This window comes from Dunckerocampus dactyliophorus, chromosome 1, assembly GCF_027744805.1.
Source record: "Dunckerocampus dactyliophorus isolate RoL2022-P2 chromosome 1, RoL_Ddac_1.1, whole genome shotgun sequence".
NCBI classification, from domain to species: Eukaryota; Metazoa; Chordata; class Actinopteri; order Syngnathiformes; family Syngnathidae; genus Dunckerocampus; species Dunckerocampus dactyliophorus.
This window is the reverse complement of record NC_072819.1, coordinates 46,689,022-46,710,344: the sequence shown is the minus strand read 5'-3', so window position 1 is coordinate 46,710,344 and position 21,323 is coordinate 46,689,022. Positions and strand designations below refer to the sequence as shown.

The 21,323-nt window shown below is 43.5% G+C and overlaps 1 protein-coding gene across 1 annotated transcript; it reads left to right on the top strand.

The window, feature by feature from the left end:
• The first annotated feature begins 360 nt into the window (after positions 1-360).
• Positions 361-2,655, top strand: LOC129185701 (homeobox protein engrailed-1-B-like). The gene is made up of 2 exons (XM_054783078.1): positions 361-1,135; positions 2,179-2,655. Exons 1-2 carry the CDS (start codon positions 619-621, stop codon positions 2,496-2,498), a joined length of 837 nt encoding a protein of 278 aa, XP_054639053.1. The 5' UTR covers positions 361-618; the 3' UTR covers positions 2,499-2,655.
• The last annotated feature ends 18,668 nt before the right edge of the window (positions 2,656-21,323 follow it).

Here is a 21,323-nt window from a genome sequence, read left to right as displayed (position 1 = left end):
ATTACAACGCATGTTTATAAAATGTACAGTTAGGTGGTGTAAGTTAAGACTATTTGAAAAGATATCTTCAAAAAGCACATGTTAGCAGCTAGCTAGTTGTTTTTGTTTTTGATGCCCGCTTGCTTGTGCGCGTGTGTGTGTGTGTGTGTGTGCGTGTGCACGTGCGTCTCAAGCGAGCGAGTCTGAGCGCTTGGGCCCCGGATGAGCGCGCTTGCCCCACACTCGCGGAATCCTCTTCTCTGATTGGACGAGGCGCCGTGTTGACAGGGACGGTCTCGCAGTGCGATTGGTCGGCAGCACGCGCTTACGTGCCCTCGAGCTGCGGGCTGGGCGTAAGAGGCAGACCGGAACCGGAGAAGGACGATAACGGTTTGAGGGAGAGTCCACGCTCAGATTGTGCTGCAGCGGGTTTAGAACGCCGAGCTATGCCAGGAAAACTATAAAGTGAAGCCATGCTGTCGCTGCTGTGATGTTTTAAACTATTTCCTATTTATTCGCTTCACTCGGGCTCATAAGGTTTGATTTTTTTACATGCGGCGCGATTAAATTGGATAACAGAAGGGGCGGGAGAGCAACAAGTGGAGTGTGTCGCGGAGAGGCCGACATTCGCCACCAGCCATGGAAGAGCACAAGGAGCCCAACGGCGGCCGGGACTCGACCGAGGACGAGAGCCTGTCACCGAACCTGCCGTCCCCTCCCATCATCCTCCCCCACCAGGCCGCCCAGCAGACTCACAGAACCACCAACTTTTTCATCGACAACATCCTGCGGCCGGACTTCGGCTGCAAAAAGGAGCCGAGCTACCGCGAGAGGAACCAGACGGCGGGCAGAGAAAACGTCAACCCGCTGGCGGCGGCGAGGCCGCACGCCGGCAGCCTCTGCTTGGACTCGAACTGCAGCAGCGACAGCGCCTCGTCGTCGCCGTCCTCCTCGTCGTCGTCTTCGTCGCCCTCGTCCAAGCAGGCGAAGCAAGTCGAACCGGCGAGCAACGGCACGGGCAGATATGCCGACAGCCCCGCCGCCATTGTGGTTATGAACGGCAGCAATGGAGCGTCGCCGCCCGCCGCCAAGGACCAGCAGATGCTGTGGCCCGCCTGGGTGTACTGTACGCGATACTCGGACCGGCCCTCATCTGGTAAGGCGCTAACAGCTCCCTAGTGGGATCACTCTTTGTTATTAAGTATAATAAATACATGTATACTTTCTTTGAACTGCAGACTGCATGAAAATACTCACACAGCATCTGGAAACATCTCAGTAATTCCCTCAGTCTCAAAATGATCGATTACTTTCCAATAAGCGGTGATCTGTAATCCACTCACAATGACAGCATATATTTGACTAAATTATAATTCGGCTATTGAAAGAAGGTGTTGCTACACTCAGACACTTTATGTTTTTTAAATAAAATTGCAGCATAAAGGCTAATTACAAACACTAGTATTGCACCGTTTTCATGAAATCGAGTCATGGTTATGCATACTCCAATATTGTAGAATTATATTATAGCAAGCGTTATTCTACAGAAGCACAACCACAGTGTTGTCAACCTAAATGCGATAAAAACATATTTTTTTTACGTATCTGGTCATTTATCGTTACTGGAAACTATTTAAAAATGACTATTTAGCTGTAAATTAAGATGATAAAAAAATAATTAGCAGACAGGTTTTTTTTCTAATAGCGAGTATTGGTTATATTACACAGTAATTTGCATACTAATTATGATAACATATATACAGTAATAGCATACTCATTTAACGTGATTGTGGTTTCATTTTCATAATTGCATGAGATGTCCTTTCTTTTGGGTTTGAAAAGAGGGATAATGATTTCTATTGCTCATTTTTATTCATTGCCTGAGGCGGATATGTATCTAAAAATACTCCTGATTAAAAAAAAATGCACATTTCTGTCATGAATGGGCTGCAATAAAGTGCATGCTCTTTCGCAATAGTGCATTATTTGTGCAGTGAGCTGTCATATAGGTGGCAAATTGGTGTTTTTATTTTCGCCCACAGCTGCAGAAACACGGCTGTGGGAGTGTTTTCATGCCGGTTTGAGTGGAGCCTTTTGCACATTGACGCGTCCTCGTCGCCCCCTCGCTCGCTTCGGCGCTTCCTTTCCGGGTGACACGTAGACATTTACGTTTTCGTGCCATTGTTGTTTCCACACCAGGGCCGAGGACACGCAAACTGAAGAAGAAGAAGAGCAGCAAGGAGGACAAGCGGCCCAGGACGGCGTTCACGGCCGAGCAGCTGCAGAGACTGAAAGCCGAGTTCCAGGCCAACCGCTACATCACGGAGCAGCGGAGACAGTCGCTGGCCCAGGAACTCAGCCTCAACGAGTCCCAGATCAAAATCTGGTTCCAGAACAAGCGGGCCAAGATCAAAAAGGCAACGGGCTACAAGAACGGCCTGGCGCTGCAGCTCATGGCCCAGGGACTGTACAACCACTCCACCACCACGGTGCAGGAGGACAAGGAGGACAGCGAGTAGACACACTCTTATTTAAAACACATTACTCCTCTATGGACATCGTTGCTATTAAAGTTTATATATAGCCGCTGCAGTTATCATGTCGTAAACCGTATATTTCATTCACTTCCGGTATGCCCCCACCTCACCACCACCACCACCACCACCACCACCACCATCATCATCTCTCATTCCGTGGTTGTTTTTGAAGATGCCATCATGTGCTCCTCCATGGTTCCTTCACACATCGCAGACTCAGCAAAGCCAAAGATTTTCATATGTTCACATGTATAAAAATGAAAATGTAAGATTAAAAAAAAAAGACGAGAGAGACGAGAGCGAGGTGGACTATTCCTTTGGTTCCTCTTTTCTTTTCGGCTAATGCGGCATATGTAGGAGCTGATGTGGTCTGGCGCAATGTTTGCGGACAAAGCCGAAATAATGCAGCCTGTTCTTCATTGTGCGCGTTTTGAAAAGGGCTGGAAAATTAGAAGAGAGCAACGCGACGGAGCCAATTAGAAGAACCGCGAGAGTTGCCATGCAGCAACCTCGTGTACACACACACGCACGCACACACACACACACACACAACACACAACTTCACAAATGTGTACACGTGCAACCGTTACCACAACGTGCACGTGCAACTTGACGTTAGATTTCATTTATTTATTACAAGAGTTCTCTCTGTCACTGGGAACACAAATAGTATTATTTAGTTATAATAACGGATTTACGTTAAAACGCGCGTCTTTGCCGGTCATGTGACCTCAGGAACACGTCGGACCCGAATGGCCGACATTTTTAAAATGCTACGTATAATATTTGGAGAAAACACTCCTGTTAAATAAAGCAAGCTGCTTTTGTTGTTGTTGTTTTTTTTTTAAAGAGGATGTCACATTCTGGAAGTTGTTGCTTATCTTTTATACGTTTTTACGTCACGTAGATTTTAAATTCGCCACATTTAAAAAAAAAATAAAATGAAAATAGCGCAAAATAAATAAAAAATGCACAGCGCCTGAACGACTGCGGTGTAAAATATTAGAATTATCCGTGCTGTGTGTCCCGTACATAAGTGATTGTGCGTATGAGATGTAATTAAGAGCTAACAAGCCCGCAGAAGTCTGCATGCATGCAGTTCACGGCCCTGCGCGTTTCAGGCGCCTTTAATTATTTCAAGCGCGCCACCGCATCACTTTGTGTTGACTTGTGCCTATAGAGCAGCAATTGAATAAGACTTGTGAACTGTGTTTCTAATTGATTTCAGTAATGGGACTTGCTGCTAGTCCATATGCAGGTTATTCCACGGCGTTTAAAACATAATTGATATTTCATCTCAATTTTTTTTTTTGCTCGTTTGTTTGGACCAGTACGCTTTGTGCTTGTGAATCAGTGGGTCACAGTCATTATGGGTACACGTGCACAATCTCATCATAGCCAATACAGGAGATCCAGTTAGGACAACATTCTTTGATATCTGGCTTTTTTACAATTATTTATGAATTTTAATTGTATTACATTTTTTATGTATTAATACATTTTAAACGTTAATTTACAGAAAAAAAACATTGCTCAATTTTGATCATTCATTCATTTACCAGTGGTGCTAGTTAAAAATGCAGGTTATTCCACGGCTTTTAAAAAATAATTGGTATTTCATTTGCTCGTTTGTTTGGACCAATACAATAACAATACCCTGTTTTTAAAACAAATCTTTCTCAAAATGTTTATTTACAATGATTTATTCATTGTCATTTTATTCAATGTGTTTTTTTTTTATTATTAACACATTGAAAATATCATTTTCAATGCAAAAATGTCAACATTTTGCTCAGTTTTGATCGTCCCTGTCACAGAGGTACGGTAATTAATTTACCAAAATTGTGTTTTTTTTATTTTGCAGTGTGTTGAACTGCAATGCATCACACTCAAACCCGAATGACCCCAATCACAAGCAAGAAAATTGCTTTAAATTATGATTATTATTATTTTTTTTACCACATAGCTTGTATAGGCTCCTGCAATGGTGCGGGTGTACCCAACACAGTGGGCAGTCCTTTCGGTTGGCCACCAGTATAAATCCAGTGTTGTATGGACAGCTTTCCCTGCAGGATGAAGTCACACTGGAGTGAGGCTCGTTTAAAAGCTTTCCTGAGGGGGGTACGACAGAATATTTTAATGTCAATTCGCCAAAACGTACAAAATGAATATTCACGGCTCTGTTTAACAGTGAATTGGGCTGAAGTGCTCTCAAATGTGTCAATTTTTAGGAATGAATTCAGAGGTTTGTGATGAGAAAACACACACACACACACACACACACACACACACGCACACAGGCCTTAATGTGGCTCTAAATTCAGTTTGGCCATCTGGCCTGCATGTGTGAACGGAGGTGAAAAGGCTCTTCACGGTCAGCCAAGCCCACAGCTCCAACACTATAATGATAGTCTAATTCCCTGCTGTGAATGCGGAAGAGGATCTTATGACAGTGTATTTAAAATTCATACAATTATGAAACAGCAAGAAGACCCCCTCTATCCCACCTTGTCATTTAGGGAAGCCAAGGGTTTATCTGTAAAACAAAGAAAAGCCAGGGATCGTTTGCATAGTTAGCGTAGTCTGCCTTGCAGGCACAATATGGATTTAATTTATATGCAAATGAAAGCAATAAAAAGGAGAATACACACTGGAAATCTCTTATGTTTAAAGAGGGACAGAGTTTGGATTCGGAGCAGGTAGCATCAGTGACACAAGTGAGCTTAGCCAATGAGGTCGATGATGCTGTTATATAATGTGCAAAAGACCACTTAAAAAAGGAGCACGCGCACTGCACGGGCGCTTTAAAGCGCACTCGATTCTCGTGCGGTTGTGAGGAAAACTAGTTTGGAAAAATTACACTCATAAGTCTGGACATGCTTGGATCGGAACACACACACACACACACACACACACACACCCTTATGAAGTGTCAGAGGTGCACAGCGACCTTTTCAGACTCCATCACTAATCACACAAACATGAGTATTTCCATATTATTATACGGGACGTTTTAAAGGTGGCGCTATTAATACCCAAATCAGATGCATTTTTGCACAGAGGCACCCCCCCCCCCCCCCCCCCCCCCACACACACACAAGTATGTGACGTGCCTAACATGGGTTCCACCGTGACATGCTACAACATGCAAACGGCTCATCGAGGGTGTCCAAACTTTTTCCAGCGAGCGCTGCAAACAAAAACAAAAAAAAAGACTTTTGATACAGTCTGGGCTTTAAAGACGCTAAAACCAAGCCGATGTAGTTCAGTATATGCTAAGCTAAACAGAGCATCAACACCTTCTCTGTGCTATAGGTGACAACGCAAATGAGTCTAATATCTAACAGTGCACCCCTTTCATCATTCGTTTTTAATTTGCCCAGCTGGGCCACTAAAAGCTCTAGTTTGGACACGTGTGCTGGAAGATATTTCCAAAATGGTAATGCACTGTCAGATTATTAGGAGGGGAACCAAATCTGTTTTGGATTACCATCCAGAAAATGCAGTCAGATAATGCAGCTATAATACATCTTCAGCCAACACTTGGTATTGGTTTCATTTAACAGCTGTTATAGCTCCTTGTCAATGTTAAAAATGTTAGTATTTTAGTAACAACAACAGTAATAAAGATAATAATAATAATAATAATAGTACATCCATTCATCCATCCATCCAACCATGGCCCAATTGGGCCTTAAGCAGAATTTTATTTGTAAGTTCCCCATGAAAAAAAATCACATTGGGCCTCCCCTGGGTAGCTGTGGTCACCATTAAAACCCATTAAAAGCTATTTGTATACTGTTGGACTTGAGCCTGTATTTAGTTAGATGCGTGTTTTGGAGTAATCCGAATACACGGGAAACTAATTCTTGAATTAATTCTTTTCAGTGGAAAAATAACAAATTAACAGAATAAATTTAAAAAAGGGCCGGGATCAAACCCACAAACTGTGCTTTGAAAGGCAGCAGCTGTACCATTACACCAGCAGGGACTAACAAGTGAGTGGCTGTCCGATCAGCTGTCTTTTTTTTTTTTTTCCCTCTCCTGCCCCGGGCTTACTCAGTGCTCATCATTTCTCTGCACATTCTCTGCAAATGCGTACCCTTGTGCAAAATGGGGCCCTACGCACAGCTTGTGTTCTGCCTGTAGGTAGGTGTGGCCCTGATCTTCTATACCACTTGTCCTCATTAAGGTCGTGCATGAGCTGGAGTCTATCCCAGCTGACATCGGGTGAGAGGTGCATGGGGTACACCAGCCAATCGCAGGACACGTGTATAGAAACAACCATTCACACCTATCCTTAACAGCCATAAACACATACATGAACTCGTAGGAACCAGGGTGGACATGAACGTAATGCAAAGACAATTTTAGTTTTAAGACAACAAAAATGTAAGAATGCGGTTCAGGAAACATCAGGTGCAAAATGTAAATTCTTTCAAGCTGTGGACCATTTTGAATTATTTAGAGAAGAAAAAAACCCACCCGATAATACTTATTCTGCTATTACAGTCACAAGACGGACTTGATCTCAGGAGATGACATAGGCTGTTTTCTTATATTATTTCCTTATATGACTATTTAATTAAGATTATTTTTCGACGAGCAAAATATGCTGTCAAGTGTGCGTGTGTGTGTGCACGTGAGGCCGGCATGCAAGCTGCTTTTGTGTGTGTGTTTGTCAACTATTTCCTAAACACACCTTTTCCACGTTTAGTTCTCACCGTGGGCAACTTTGCTCTGGGCGTATTATGAGCTGTCAAGGCCATATAGGATGCACACACACGCACACATACACACACACACACACACACAGACAGACAGACAGACAAAGGGTGGCATAGAGGGAGAACCTCCCACAATGCAGCTGGGTGGCAGCCGTGATCTCAGTGAGCTAAATCCAGATTACATGGCGGATTCAGGCAGCGCCACTTGTTTACTTTGCCCTTCAGGGGGGTGATTGGGTTGTGGGGGGGTGAGGGTGCATCACTTGCATGTTTAAAATTCTACCGTTGGTTTCTGGGTGAAGAAGAATCCCATTTTACCTCCGAGTTTGAGGTTGCTTCTTTGTGTCCCCTCTCCACAAAGCTGCATCAAAATGACGGCTGGTAAATAAAAGTGTTCTGCATTGGAATGACATAAATCAAAGGCAGCACTTTGTTCCTGCACACCAACTCTTGTTTTGGGGAAGAAGACACAGATTCTTCAACATAAAGCATAGCGTGTCACAGAGGAGGCGGCGCACTTAAGGCGAGTTATTCTGGTCTGATTAAAAAGGAAGCGTCAGGAAATGAGAGTGCATCTCCAGCCGCAGCTTTGCTGGCAGACACGCAGACTTTGTGTTGGCACGTTCATCAGCACGAGGAGTTGGACGGCAAAGTGACGTGAAGTCGCAGACGGCAAAAAGAGAGCTCCTGTGGCCTAATGGTGCTTGTCTTTTCTGCAAATGTGGATCGGGTTTATTGTCAAACACACAAACATGCGCGCTCAGGGAGATACACGATGAGAACAAAGGCAAGGACACCTGGGATTCCCTGTTCTATGGGTGGTCACATGCACCTCAGCCTCTTCTTCATGCCTTCCCACATGTGGAAGCACTTCATCATCGCTCTCCTCTTGTGTGTGTGTGTGTGTGTGTGTGTGTGTGTGCATGTGTGAACCACTTCAGGAGGAACACAAGGCTTGAGAAGAAGATGCGCCATGATAAGATGACTTTAACTTGGAGTTGCTAACTGTTTAGCATGGCGGCGCACCATCTACTTTATGTGTGGCATTGATATAAATATATATAAAAAGGCAGATTTACTAGCTCTGCCTGACCACTGTCTCGCCCTCTTCTCAGGCTTAAAAAGACGACTTGTGGAACTCGCCCATCTCGTCCTTCCCTTCCTTCCTCTGCACCGTCTCTCATCGCGGCGGGCCCGAGTTGGCGGGAGGCGATGCGGGAAAGCGATTAGTCATATTCAATTTACATACGGCTGTCATGGGCTCCTCCAGGCTGAGCGCTGATGTCATGTGTGCGTGGGGCCCTCTGAGGCCGCCCGCCATATGGGAAGAAAACCTTCCCCTTAGTGCTGGGGGTTGGCTGTTGTGGGGGTGGGGGTGGGGGTGGGGGGGTGGGGGGGATCAGTGGTGTGCTGATGTGATGATGAATGTGCCACTTTAGTCTTTAAGCATACATGCTTGACTTGTGATTCCAAACCCCCCCCCCCCCCACCACCACCACCAACACCAAGATTGTAATTAATTTGCAGGGCAACCACAGGTAAGGTCATCAGGTAAACGTATATGCACGACAAAAAAAAGCTAAGACCCTGACATCGTGGCTGTACCACTCGTGCTGCGTAATGAATAACAGATCACTGAAATGAAGATAAAACGGCTGCACACTCTCACAAGTGCATGTGTTCACAAACACCCCCCACCCCCTCACACACATATGTATATATCCACCCAGACAGACAGACAACGTTAAGCTTTAGTCGGTATGTCACAGACCACACATGACGCCAGCTGTGTGATAAAACAGTTATTCACGCTCTTGCATTCTGGAGCAAAGTTGCTTTCGAGCAGTGGTTTGCAATCATTTTCTCTTATGCCCTGGGGGGGCGGGTGCAGAGGACAAAAACGTTTTCACACCTCCCGCCAATTGGAATATCGAGGACCCGATTATACTTATTTATTTGCAGAAACCACTATACGGGTTGCTGGCACCAGCATTAAGTACCTGATTATCAAAACATCGGCAACAGCTTCAAACAGTTTCCACGTCGAGTTTATGAACTCAATTTGGAACAGTTTGCCCCACTATCAGAGAAGCACTGCTCTACAGTAGAGTCCCCTGAACTTCTGGCCCTTGTGCCTGAGGGTGCAAGTGATGACACGTTCAAATGTGCGCTAAAAAATAAGTCCTGGGCTCCCCCTACAGGTGTCAAGTGTAGCTGACTTTGCTAACTCAGCAGGACAGTCAACCTGTACTACAGATGGTGATGTGTTGCCAAGGGAGGAAAAACAAATAATGATAACATAAAATAAATATTAATATTTGTCCAATGAACTGTATTATAAATGTATTTTCTGTATGATCCTTTGATTTTTTTGAGTACAAATTGCTGAAATTGCACATTTCCGGGCAGGGCAGAAACCTGGCGCCTGCCAGTTTTTGTCTGTCAGCATGCTGCCAATAATATAATGTTGCAGAAACATTTACTGTACGCCATGACTTTCTACAGCCTGTGTAATGTCTTTAATGTGTGACGTCATTACTCTTGCTAATCGAACCGTAAAATACAGAGAAATGTCACACGAGAGGCGCTTGCAGCCTGCGATTGGCTGGCAACCAGTCCAGGGTGTACTCTGCCCCAAAGTCAGCTGGGATAGGCTCCAGCATACCCCTGCGACCCCAACACAAGGAAGAAGAGTCCTGAACCATTGTGTAGAAAATGCAATGTCTAATCATTACAACACTTATTACTCTTTATTCTTGTGGATTCATCGTCAGTACTCACCCATTATCCAACGACATTCTGTTCTGTCTATTTTACACTTATTATTAGGAATGTCCGATATCGGCTTTTTTGCCGATATTGTCCAACTCCAATTTAGATGTCTAGATGGCCAGGGTTGGCTCCGCCACTGCGCAACAGGACGCTGTATTCGTTTCCACGCCACACTACAAATTGCATGTACACAGTAATTCCAGGCCAAAATGAACATACTTCGCACCATCAGATTTTAATGAAATTTCATGTGCAGATAGATATTAACGTGAATTTATATCCTACAAACCTGTTATGTTGTCCTGAAGCTAAACTTTCAAAGCACTCGTATGACTGGAGGTGTTCCAACACTCAGTATAAACCCAACATGAAATTGAAGAGGAAAAGTGATCTACCTAACAAACATGTATATGAATGAAAATACTCCTGATATCATATGAAAAAGAAGCATTTTCACGGACGTCCCCACGGACTCTCCTAATCGATCGCGCACACACAGTGTCAGATTTTACAGTCGCTTACTTCTGGGAATTGTTACATTCCTACGAGTGAGGATAGGCGGCATATTTAGAAAATGGATGGAAGGAAGGAAGGAGCAAGCTAGCGTGCTATTAGCGTGCTATTAGCCACCCAAGTTTGTTTACAGGCTTGAGAGGTCATCATTTGAGCGCCGGCAGATACGGGAGCCTTTAGGCCTATATATACGGCATTGTGTTTCTAATCGGCTTCATTATAGGGAAAAATCCCGATACAGATATTGACTGATATTACATTTTTATGCCAATATTACCGGACATGCCTACTTATTATTATTTATTATGACTGTTATATGAATTATTTACAGTGACAAGAACTTTGACTACAATTTTACCACCACTTATCAATTTCCTATGTACTTTAAACTAGCAAAGAGTACATTTGGAATACAGGAAGTGAACAAATGTATTGCAATCAATGTGAAACAGATGACATGTGGAACTGTGAATTGTATTGGGATGTATTCCAATGTAACTTGTATGCATGTTCACATAAATGAAACCATTAGCATTACCATTACCCTTGCAGGAAAACGTTGGGACACCCCTGGTGTCAGGAAACCAAAGTCTTTGGACCCCTGTCTTATACACCCCTGGTCAAAAATTTAAGACCAGTTGAAAAATTGCAAGAATTTATATTTTGCACTGTTGGATTTTAAGGAGGTTCTAAGTAGAGCTTCAAAATGGAAAAAGAAGAAATGGGAGTGAGACAAAAAAACATTTCATGAAGAAATTTATTGCAAACAAACAAAAAAAAAACCCCTGAAACCCCCCTAAAATAGAAATAAAATGTTCAAAAAAAAGAACTCAGTAATGAGTGGCTGCGCCATTCCTGTTAATCACCTGAAAATTGGTTTGGGTATGTTTGATGCCAGTTTCCAGGAGGCTTGTGGGAATGTTGCTCCAGGTGGTGAAGCAAGCTTCACAGACGGCATCCGCTGTCTGGAACTGATGTCCATTTTGGTAAATTTCCCTGGCTATCCATCCCCAAATGTTCTCAATTGGATTTAGGTCAGGGGAACACACAGGACGGTCCAAGAAAGCGAGGTTATTCCTCTGGAAGAAGTCCTTTGTCAGGCGGACAATGTGAACTGCAGTGTTGTCCTGTTGAAAAAGCCATTTGTCACCACAGAGACGAGGGCCTTCAGTCAAAAGGGGTGGCCCCTGCAACATCTTCACATAGCCAACCGCCGTTTGACGACCCTGCACACACTGAAACTCAATTGTTCCATTCAAGGAAAAGCACCCCAGATTATGATGTCGCCCCCTCCACTGTGCCGTGTGGAAAACATCTCGTGTGGGATCTCCTTGTCATACTAGCAACGTTGAAAGGTTAATGTCAATTTTTCCCTCTTTAGAGGATAAAACTTTCTTCCACCTTTTCAATGTCCCATGTTTGGTGCTCTTGTGCAAATTCCAAACGGTCAGTTTTGTGGTGTTGAAGGAGACGAGGCCTTTGAAAACGTTTTTTCTTCTTAAAAGCCTTCTCTCACAGATGCTGTCTGATTATTGGACTGCTCTCGGCACCGGTAACAACCTTCATTTGGGTCGAGGATGGTCCTGTTTCTAAACAGACAGCCAATTGGATCCTCCGGCTCGGGGCCGGTGCCTTTTTTGGGGGGTTTATCACTTGACTTTTTTGTTCCATAACCCACGGGATCTTTGAAGAAGGTTCAAATGACTGTCTTGCTGCGTCCAACCTCAGCAGCAAGAGGCCATTTCTTGCCATTTTTCAACTGGTCTGAAGATGTTGCTCAGGAGTGTACATCCTTCAATGTTATTACAATCAGTGATATATTTTTGTGATTGTCTTGAGTAAAAAAAAAACAAAAAACAAAACCTGCCAAAGAATAATTCGGGTAGGGAATCCCACGTTGCCATGGCAACAGTTTACCTGGTCATTTTATTAAAGGAGAGCAGCGCAGCACATACGATTCGAAGCTACGATTTGAAGGTCAAATGAGTATACATGCATTCCACAGTGCCACTTCATGTATTTACAATTGAATTAAAAGTATAGCAACGGTTGAAGAAAATCAGAATTTTTTTGTGTGTGCCTTTCATAAATAGCGCTGACTTCCTCCTCTGGACGCCTGCCAGATGCTTGTCATGCTATCGAATGATCTCTGTGGATTTCTGAGGGCAGCAGACGGCAAAATGGACGGCCGGCTCTTGACCCGCTGTGGAGTTCACAGCCATTAGTAAGCTAATATTTTTCTACGGAAGAGAGAAGGTGGAGGACCAGCTTGTCCCTGACTAGTGACTGTACCCTTTTGCATTCTAATGCATTGCGTTTACGGAAAAACTGAACAAAACATGCTTAATAATACTCATCATCAAAATAACACCGTGCAGGTGTTTGCTGTTTGTGCGATACTCAACACCTGCAGGCCGCCTGTGACCAATCCCTGGGTTCAAAGTTCAACCAAGCTATGTGAGAGGTGCTCCAGTCAGACCAGGAGGCTGTAAAACACACAAAAGTCTTCGCGCGCTTCACAGCGTCAGTGATCTGAAATAAACAGTTCTCATAAGCCTCCTATAAGCCTTCTATCTGCTTGCCTGGAACTCCTCAGGAGCAGATGGGTGCAAGGCAAAAAACAAACATCCGAGAGCAAAGCGGGGCACATGAGGGAGCTGATGTCCTGTACTTCCTGTCAAACTGTGGCGACGAACTACAGATGTTTGCAGACAGACGACGGGTCGGCTCAAACAGCTGCTGCGGGAGCCCGTCGGCGTCGGCGCATGAATGACCTGCGCTGCCATGCTGGAAGATGCCAGACAGCTGAACTACAAACACACCAGTGAGAGGTTTAGGAAATATTACACTTAAAGCATGCGCCAATGCCCAATAAGGGGATAGTGGTCTCAGTGAAGAATTGATATTCCAAGGATTTCGTTTTTAAATTGCTGACTGACGCCGCCAGCAGAGAACCAGCGCTCCAGTGTTAAAAAGCCATTAGACACCATGGAGTTTGAAATGTAAAAAATGCGTGTTGGCCGGTGGATGGGTATTCAGAGGTTTGTGTTCCACGCTCGCAAGCATGTGTGTGCATTTTTTTTGCTGCACTTAAGACACAGGAATGCACAAATACAGACTTCAGAGCAGTGACATTGCGCCCCGAGGGCGGACTGAGAAAGCACCTTACTGTGAGGCATGTTGACTTTGATCGAATAATAATACATTAAGATAAAAAAAATAAACACTTCTGATTTCCGCTTTTCTGTGTTTCAGTTCAAAAGGAACGGCTGCTGGTCGACTGCTCGCCGCAATGTGGTCGTAACACAAACTTCACGCGTCAACACTTCAAACTTGGCAAAGGTGTGCACTCTACTGAGAGATATTGGACATGTTTTTTGCTTTTAAAATACACACACAGACGACACTTCATCATATCTTTTAAACAACGGACCGCATTTATGCAAATAGCAAAGCAATATGACTGCAACACATATAGCCACAGGTCGATGCGGCGCTCATTATGGCTGCAGGCTGATGGTAATTAACCGCTAATGTGTGTAGAACAAAGCTCCGAGTGGACTCACGCTGAAGCGAGGTGCTCCCAGAGGAAATTCACACATTGCTTCGACTGTTTATTTGCTTCACTTGCTTCACAACGGCTCCAAAACAGAATTGGAGGGGCATTAAGCAGATTAATTATTATGAGCTTTGCCTTGTAGGCAATGACTGCTTGATTATATGGAAAGAAAGAATCGAATACGAGCGCGGCAGCTCGGTCTCAGAGAGGAAAATGAGGAAAAGAGAATTACGCTGCACGTACATGACGCCTGAAGACAGAACGTGTAGGATTACAGTAAAGTTTTACAACTACGTCACTTCACTGGACTCGGACTTGTCATCAGTGGAAGCAGATGCAAAACCATAAACGGCAACAAAATTCAAAGTGTGCGTGTTTGTGTGTGACCCTCGACAGAGACAACAAAGGAAGTGTAGTATTTATATTATTTCAAGAATAATCCTTTCCTCCTAGTTTAAAAATGCCAATGGATGTAGCATCCCGTGTTGAGAGCCTGTCTGACCCTCAGGAAATATCTTTTTCATGACATTTTTTTTTCTCTTAAGTCATTTTGCCAACTAATCTGTGAAATAATAAATAGCTGATGTACGCAATTAATAGTGTCATGGCCAATAACCCTCAGCTGGGGATCATTAGGACTTTTTTTTGGATGATATGAATGGATCCATTATGCCGTGAGTTTTTCTTTTCAGACTGGTGTTCGGTTTCACAGTTAGAGTCAGTTCACTTTCTGAGACGTACGTACAGGATTTTCAGAGTCGAATCCGATTTGTTAGATTTCGCCCACAGTTGACTAATAGTCAAATGGTTTTTAAATTTTTTTTATAAAGAGCAGAGCTAATGGCGATCCCTACAAACAAACATATCTCATTTTCCACTTTTTCCACAGAAAATGTCACAGAAAATTCCAAAACCCCCCAAAAAACAAACAAACATCGCAGGCGTGCAAACAAAAGTGCCTTTATTTATTTAGTGACACAGAGAGCAAGCTGAACAAAACCAAAATGGTCGCTGTCGGCAACATGGCTGGAAAAACCAACACCTTGCTACGACTCTCAGTTAGCAGCCTAATTTCTTCCATCAAAATTCACTGTCCGGCTATAAAATGAAGTTTGCGGCGTAGCAGCCTTACCCGTTTTAAGTGATAAGCCATGCTGGTGGTTGTCATGTGACATGTAAGAAAAAAAATAGATGGGCGTATCCAACACTTGCAGTTGTTGACCATTTGCTGGTGCAACCGGAACATAACACCTGCGAAAGGCAGGGATCTTCTGTAACGAGCATCAGTGTCAGTACGGATATCCGCAACACTGGCTCTGTGTTTGCTTGGTATCGGAGCGATACCAAAGTTTGCAGCCCAGCCCTAGCATTTACCTCCTATTTAGGAAGAGTCTTCTGTTTGGAACTCATATACTGTATACAACACATACTGTATATAGCATACATTGTGGTATACTGTATTATTTATGTAGGAAAGAATAAAAACCTGTTGATTGAGTTGTTGATTGATAGCGATGACTTATCTGACAAACCAATGTCTAAAAATCAAGTCAAAAGAAAAGAAGACTGTGGTGTTGATCGGCTCCATGCAAGTGATGGAAGTCTGAGACTCAACAATGTTGGAGTGTGAAAATCTGTTTTGCAGAAATCTCACGGGCTTTCTTTATATCAGTGTTTTTGTTCTTGTGCGTCCACACTTGCATCTGTCTTTGCCCTCACATTCGTGTGCGCGCACATGCCGGTGTGTGTCCCTCCATGCGTGTGTTCAGCAACGCCATGGGGATCCATCTGTGTCAGGTTAACCCTCTGGGAGCCTCTCCCAGCAGGTAGCCCTGGAGAGTCTAAATCATCTGGATGGCCAGAAGCGTGAAATCCTTCCAGGCCCAGACAGATGTCTTTCTGTTCAGCCCGACTCTGCCTTCAGCGACCTCATAGACCCTCAATGCAGACACCGCTCCCAAAATGCAGACCAGACCGTGGCGGGACAGGCTCGAGTTAATTCACAGGCCAGAAAAACCACCCAGAATCTCACCTACAGAAGCATTTAGGGAGAACGGGACAAATCTCCCACTTTAAGTGAGAGTTTAGAGCAGACAATATGCACCTTTCTGGTTTGGGGAACAGATCGGTGATCGAGCAAAACACATGCATCTTCATCTTCGGGATGTCAGACGACCTATTTGTATGACGTGGCTGTCTTTCCAGAAGCGAACATAAACCTTTCGATGGCTTCCTGTTCGCTTCCTCTCCACTGGAGGCCTCCAACACCAGCTGATTGAGGTGGTGTTATGTTCTTGGCCTGAGCGACTGAGCCGTGGGCCTAATGGCTTCCAGCTGGGACTGTGTGTCTGCATTAAGTCCTCAAGTGGAAAAGTGGCTGCAAAGTCAAACCACCTGGTGAGGCCGAGCCACTGAGGAGGTGTGAGGTGGCGGCGGACGAGACGAATGCTGTTTTCAGCTATCACTCGACTGGCGACTGGTTATTCCGGGCGTTGATGCGTCCTGAAACACGGATTGATTCATACGACCCGACTGGGCGCATCAGTTGCTCTTGTGTGAGCGCCGAGCATTTCAACACGCAAAGCCTGACAACAAGCAAACCAGTTTTGGCACCTGTGACCGCTGCAGCTGACAGCTGTAATTTCATTGGCCCGATACTGCAACCTTGTCACAAGTGTCGTTAACAGACAAGAGTGAATAATTCTCTTACAAGAAGCACAAGAGTACAAATGGCAACCAACTCCCGGATTTCACGTTTGTCCAAGGAGAGATCACAGCAGCTAATAGATTCTGGCACAAGCATGTAGCGGCTGTCACATTAATGGAGTGCATGTTAATGGCTGCCGTTAAACAGGAGAGTCAACATAAAGCATCTTCTGGAGCACTGAAGAAATAGCAATCCACATTACACTCGGGAGGTTCCTTTCTGGATGAAGATGGACTTAACCAAGAAGCTGTGATAAGCAAAGCTAATAAGCTCCACCCTGCCCAAAGTGGCGCCCCAGGCCAGATTTTATATTGCACCCCCCTCCTTCGGCGATTTACATACGCTTACAAAGGAAATTGAATGGCAATTTTTGTTACCATTGTCTTTAATTTGTAAGACAGTATGTCACCCAATTTAAATGGATAACGTGTTTGAAATAAATACAAAAATATTCTGAAATACAAAATCCTGTAAATAAGGAAATAAATAATAATAGCAATAATTTTATTATAATACGGATGTCCCATAAAATTATTGCTATTATTATTTATGCATGTTAGGTTAATTAATGCTTGTTTGTCTATATGTGCCCTGTGATTGGCCGGCGACCAGTCCAGGGTGTACCCCGCCTCTCGCCCAAAGTCAGGCTCCAGCAGACCCCCGTGACCCTAGTGAGGATAAAGAATGAGGCATTCATGTTACATTACCTTCACATTGCATGCAGTCAATCATGGCGTGTCCGGCATGATCGAGTGGAAAAAAGTTATCCTCCCATTTTGTGTGGAAGTGGTAGGTTTCACTTTGTCCTTCTTCCCCACTCTGTTTGAAACCCTTTCTTAAGTTTGGATTAAAGAAACTGGAGGCTTACTAGTTAGCTCGCTGGCATGCTATGCGTGTCTGTGTGGTAATCCTGTAGCCTGTGCATTAGCAATGCGGCGTAAACAAAGAATAATAGGAGTGTAAAGGTGACTATAGTGGTGTTATTTCATGTCTCCATGGCTCTAATAATTTAGAAAGTAAACAGTAAACAGGCTTCCTATGCTCTGACTATGAAAATATTCAATTTATTCATATTGAATCCTACTTTGCGGAAATTCATTTATCGTGGAAGCAATTAACCGCAATCAATGAGGGACGACTGTGTCAATGTGAACTTTTTCCATTTTAAAAGTTCATAGTAAAAACTAGTTTCAATCAAATTATATTGAAGGTGATTTTTATCCCCAATTTGAAAGGCCACTTAGCGCCTGCCTATATTGCCTAATGGGCCAGCCGGCTGGCTCTGGGCTTGACCATGGGTTTTCTAATTTACACCAGTCCTACTTAAATAATCTTAACATAAAAAAAACCTCATTATAAGGCCTTAGTGAAAGTTCGTCTTTGCTGAACTTGGCTCAGCAGGTTTCGATGATTTGCATTTAACTCATGCTGCTGCGCCTCCCCTGAAGTCAGGCACGCTATGAAAACTGCTGAGCAAGACCAAAGTGCAAATATTGAAGAAGCAATTTGACTTGCATTCACCCGACCTGGCAGGCTGTACGTGTGCTGGGTGCTGTCATTCTTGCAGCTGAAATGATCTGCAATGATCTTTTACAAAAACTGGGAGAAGTGGGGTCTCGCTCAGTTGATGGTGCTTAGTCGATGTCACTTCACGTGATGACTGTGTGAATAGGTTTATCTAGCCACAGAGCGCGGTGCTAAAGTCTCAGGCCAGCATCAGATGTGTTGTTCCAGCAATACTTTGATGACCACAAGTAACTGGAATGTCGTAGTCGTAGTCCTGCGTGAGTGTGTTTGTGTTTGTTTGTCCATCTCTTTGCTAGATAGCAAGCTACTTGACAAATGATGTCATAGCGACTCAAAATGTAAATAAATTCCCTCGTTTATCACGGGGGACAGGTTCCCAAAATGCCCCGCAATCAGTGAAATCCGTGAAGTAACCAACTTTATTTATTTACAATTATTATACATGTTTTAATGCTACAAACCCCCCCACCATGCACTTTGTACACTTTTCTCAAAGAGGCATTAATATTTTCTCACATTTGTCTCTTCTTTAAAGTCTCAAAGTTCAAATCTCGTTTGAATTTTAATGATCAATCGACTAAGTTGGACACAAGAAATTATGAAGTGACTCACGCGTGTTCACTCCTCTGGCCGTGCCTCGCCCTGGTGCCGTTCAGCTGTAGCGTTTTGATGTCTTTGTTAAAACAAATCTCTCCTGCTGTCGTCCTCCTCCTCGTCCTACTCCTTGAACTGAACATTCATTTCGCCAGTTAGCTTCTTTTTCTTCTATTGTTTATTGGCGGTTAGCAAGCAGCCCACACAGTTAGCGAGTTTGCTGGCGACTGTTGACCACAACAGGAAACGGCACGAAGGAGATTGAGTGACAATGGTCTACAGCCAATCAGGACGCAAAACACAACGGGTGGGTTCTCCCTTAGCCAATAAGGACTGTTGTGGCTCGATATTTATTGTCTACTGTGGGTTCCTAATATGCTCTTACAGGCACAAACACATACTGAGACTTTGGTTTTTGAAAAAGAAAAACTGCAGTCATTTTACAAGAATGAAGACAAAATATGAAGAGAGTAAAGTCACACCATTAACATAAAAAGTTGACAAATGAAAAGAAAAACAGTAGTAATATGAGAAACAAACAAAACAAAGAATAAAGTTGCAATTTTTGGAAAATTAAGCTAGGAAACGATAATAGACTCAAAATATTATGGGATTAAAGTCATAATATTACCAGAAATCCTCCACAAAATGTAGAATAAACATTGGTGGAACGCCGTCTGTGTTTTGCACGTTTACAATCATCATCTTGGCTTCTGACCTTGTCTTGTGTACATGCAGTGGTGAAATGCATTTTTCAAAAAAAAACCCAGATCATTTATTCTATTTGCTCTAAATGTACATAACTAAATATGTTCTACCACCGCATGAGCATATAAATGACTGACACCAGCAGCACCGGCTCCCTTTGGCGTTATCAGGTGCCATGAGCGGCCGCGTCACACTGCATCCATCACAGCTCGTCTCTGCCAGCCCACACCTCAGTCTCACGCTGGAAAATGGCGCACAGTGAGGTTGATGAACTGGCGAGAGATATTTATGAGGATCCTTGTAAATGACCGGGCAGATCCCAGGCGGATGACGCGGACCCCTGGGTATAGGGCTGCTTTTTTTTTTCCTTCCCACTGTAACATGCTACGCCTCAGCTGTCATTCAGATTGTGTGTTTTACCACAATCAAGCAACACAGCACACACGTTTACACGTGAAAGACAGACATCATTTTGCGCTGGAGCAGCTTGTGTCGGCTCAGAGGCAGACGACAACACGGAAGTAAGAGAGCAGTAGTAAAGTAGTAGTAAAGTTGCAGTAAAAACGGCATAGCCTCTGACGAGAAACCAAGAATGAGACATTTTCTTGTTGTCTTGCTATGTTTAGTAGTAAAAAAAAATCATTTGAAAGTCCCAGAAGGAGAACAACATACTGACGTGTCCCACTATTTAGCAAAAAGAGTGACAGTGGGAAAGCCGGTGGGATTTGGGTTATGGCTCTTTTTCTTTTGCATTTCAGTTTCCCTCTTCATAAAATAAGATGGAAAGAGTTGGGGACAGGGGGAGACAATCCCTTTAACCCATCTGGCATCCGTATGCTCTCGTTTTTGGTCTTGTGGTGACTTCAGAGATAGAAGATGAGCATGGAAGAGTAATAAAGAAGATAAAAAAAAATCTGGTCTTAATTACTTTGAGAAGAAATTCATCAATGGCTGTAGCATGCTTCTCTCTGAGCTAAAGAATCCTTGGGAAATGAGGCGTACAGTGGGAAGTGGTATCTATTCCAGACGGATTGTTAACCAGTTAAAATAAGTCATTGTGTTCTGTTGCTGTTGAAAAATACTCCGAAACCGAAAGGATTGCATTAGTCTGAGTGAAGCCAGACTTTTAAGATGTTGAAGTTTCAATCAAACAAAACAACAAATTGTGTGTGTGGTACAAAGCTAGTGTTACTACAGAAACTTACTGAGTGACTGACTAGCAGCTATTGAGGTGTAAGATAGCATCATAAAACAACTGTAACTCGATATGTCCACAGTGGCATTTTTAAAACCATTCATTGCTTCAGCTGACATTTAATAACTACACACAATGTAGTTTTACAGGAAAAATAGCCAAAGTGGTACCTCACTCGATGTATTCTGCTTAGGTGCTGACTTCCTTTATGGTCTGACCACCATGATGGCAATCTTTGTCAATTACGGTGGTGTGAAAAAGTGTTTGCCCCATTCCTGATTTCTTACTTTCTGGCATGTTTGTCGCACTTAAATGTTTCAGCTCATCAAACAAATGTAAATATGAATCAATGACAACACAACTGAACACAAAATGCAGTTTTTAAATGAAAATTTTTATAATTGAGGGAGGAAAAAAAACTACTTGGCCTTGTGTGAAAAAGTTTCGAATGGTTATAAAGCCATTTCTAAAGCTTTGGGCTTTTGGGACATTATCCACAAATGGC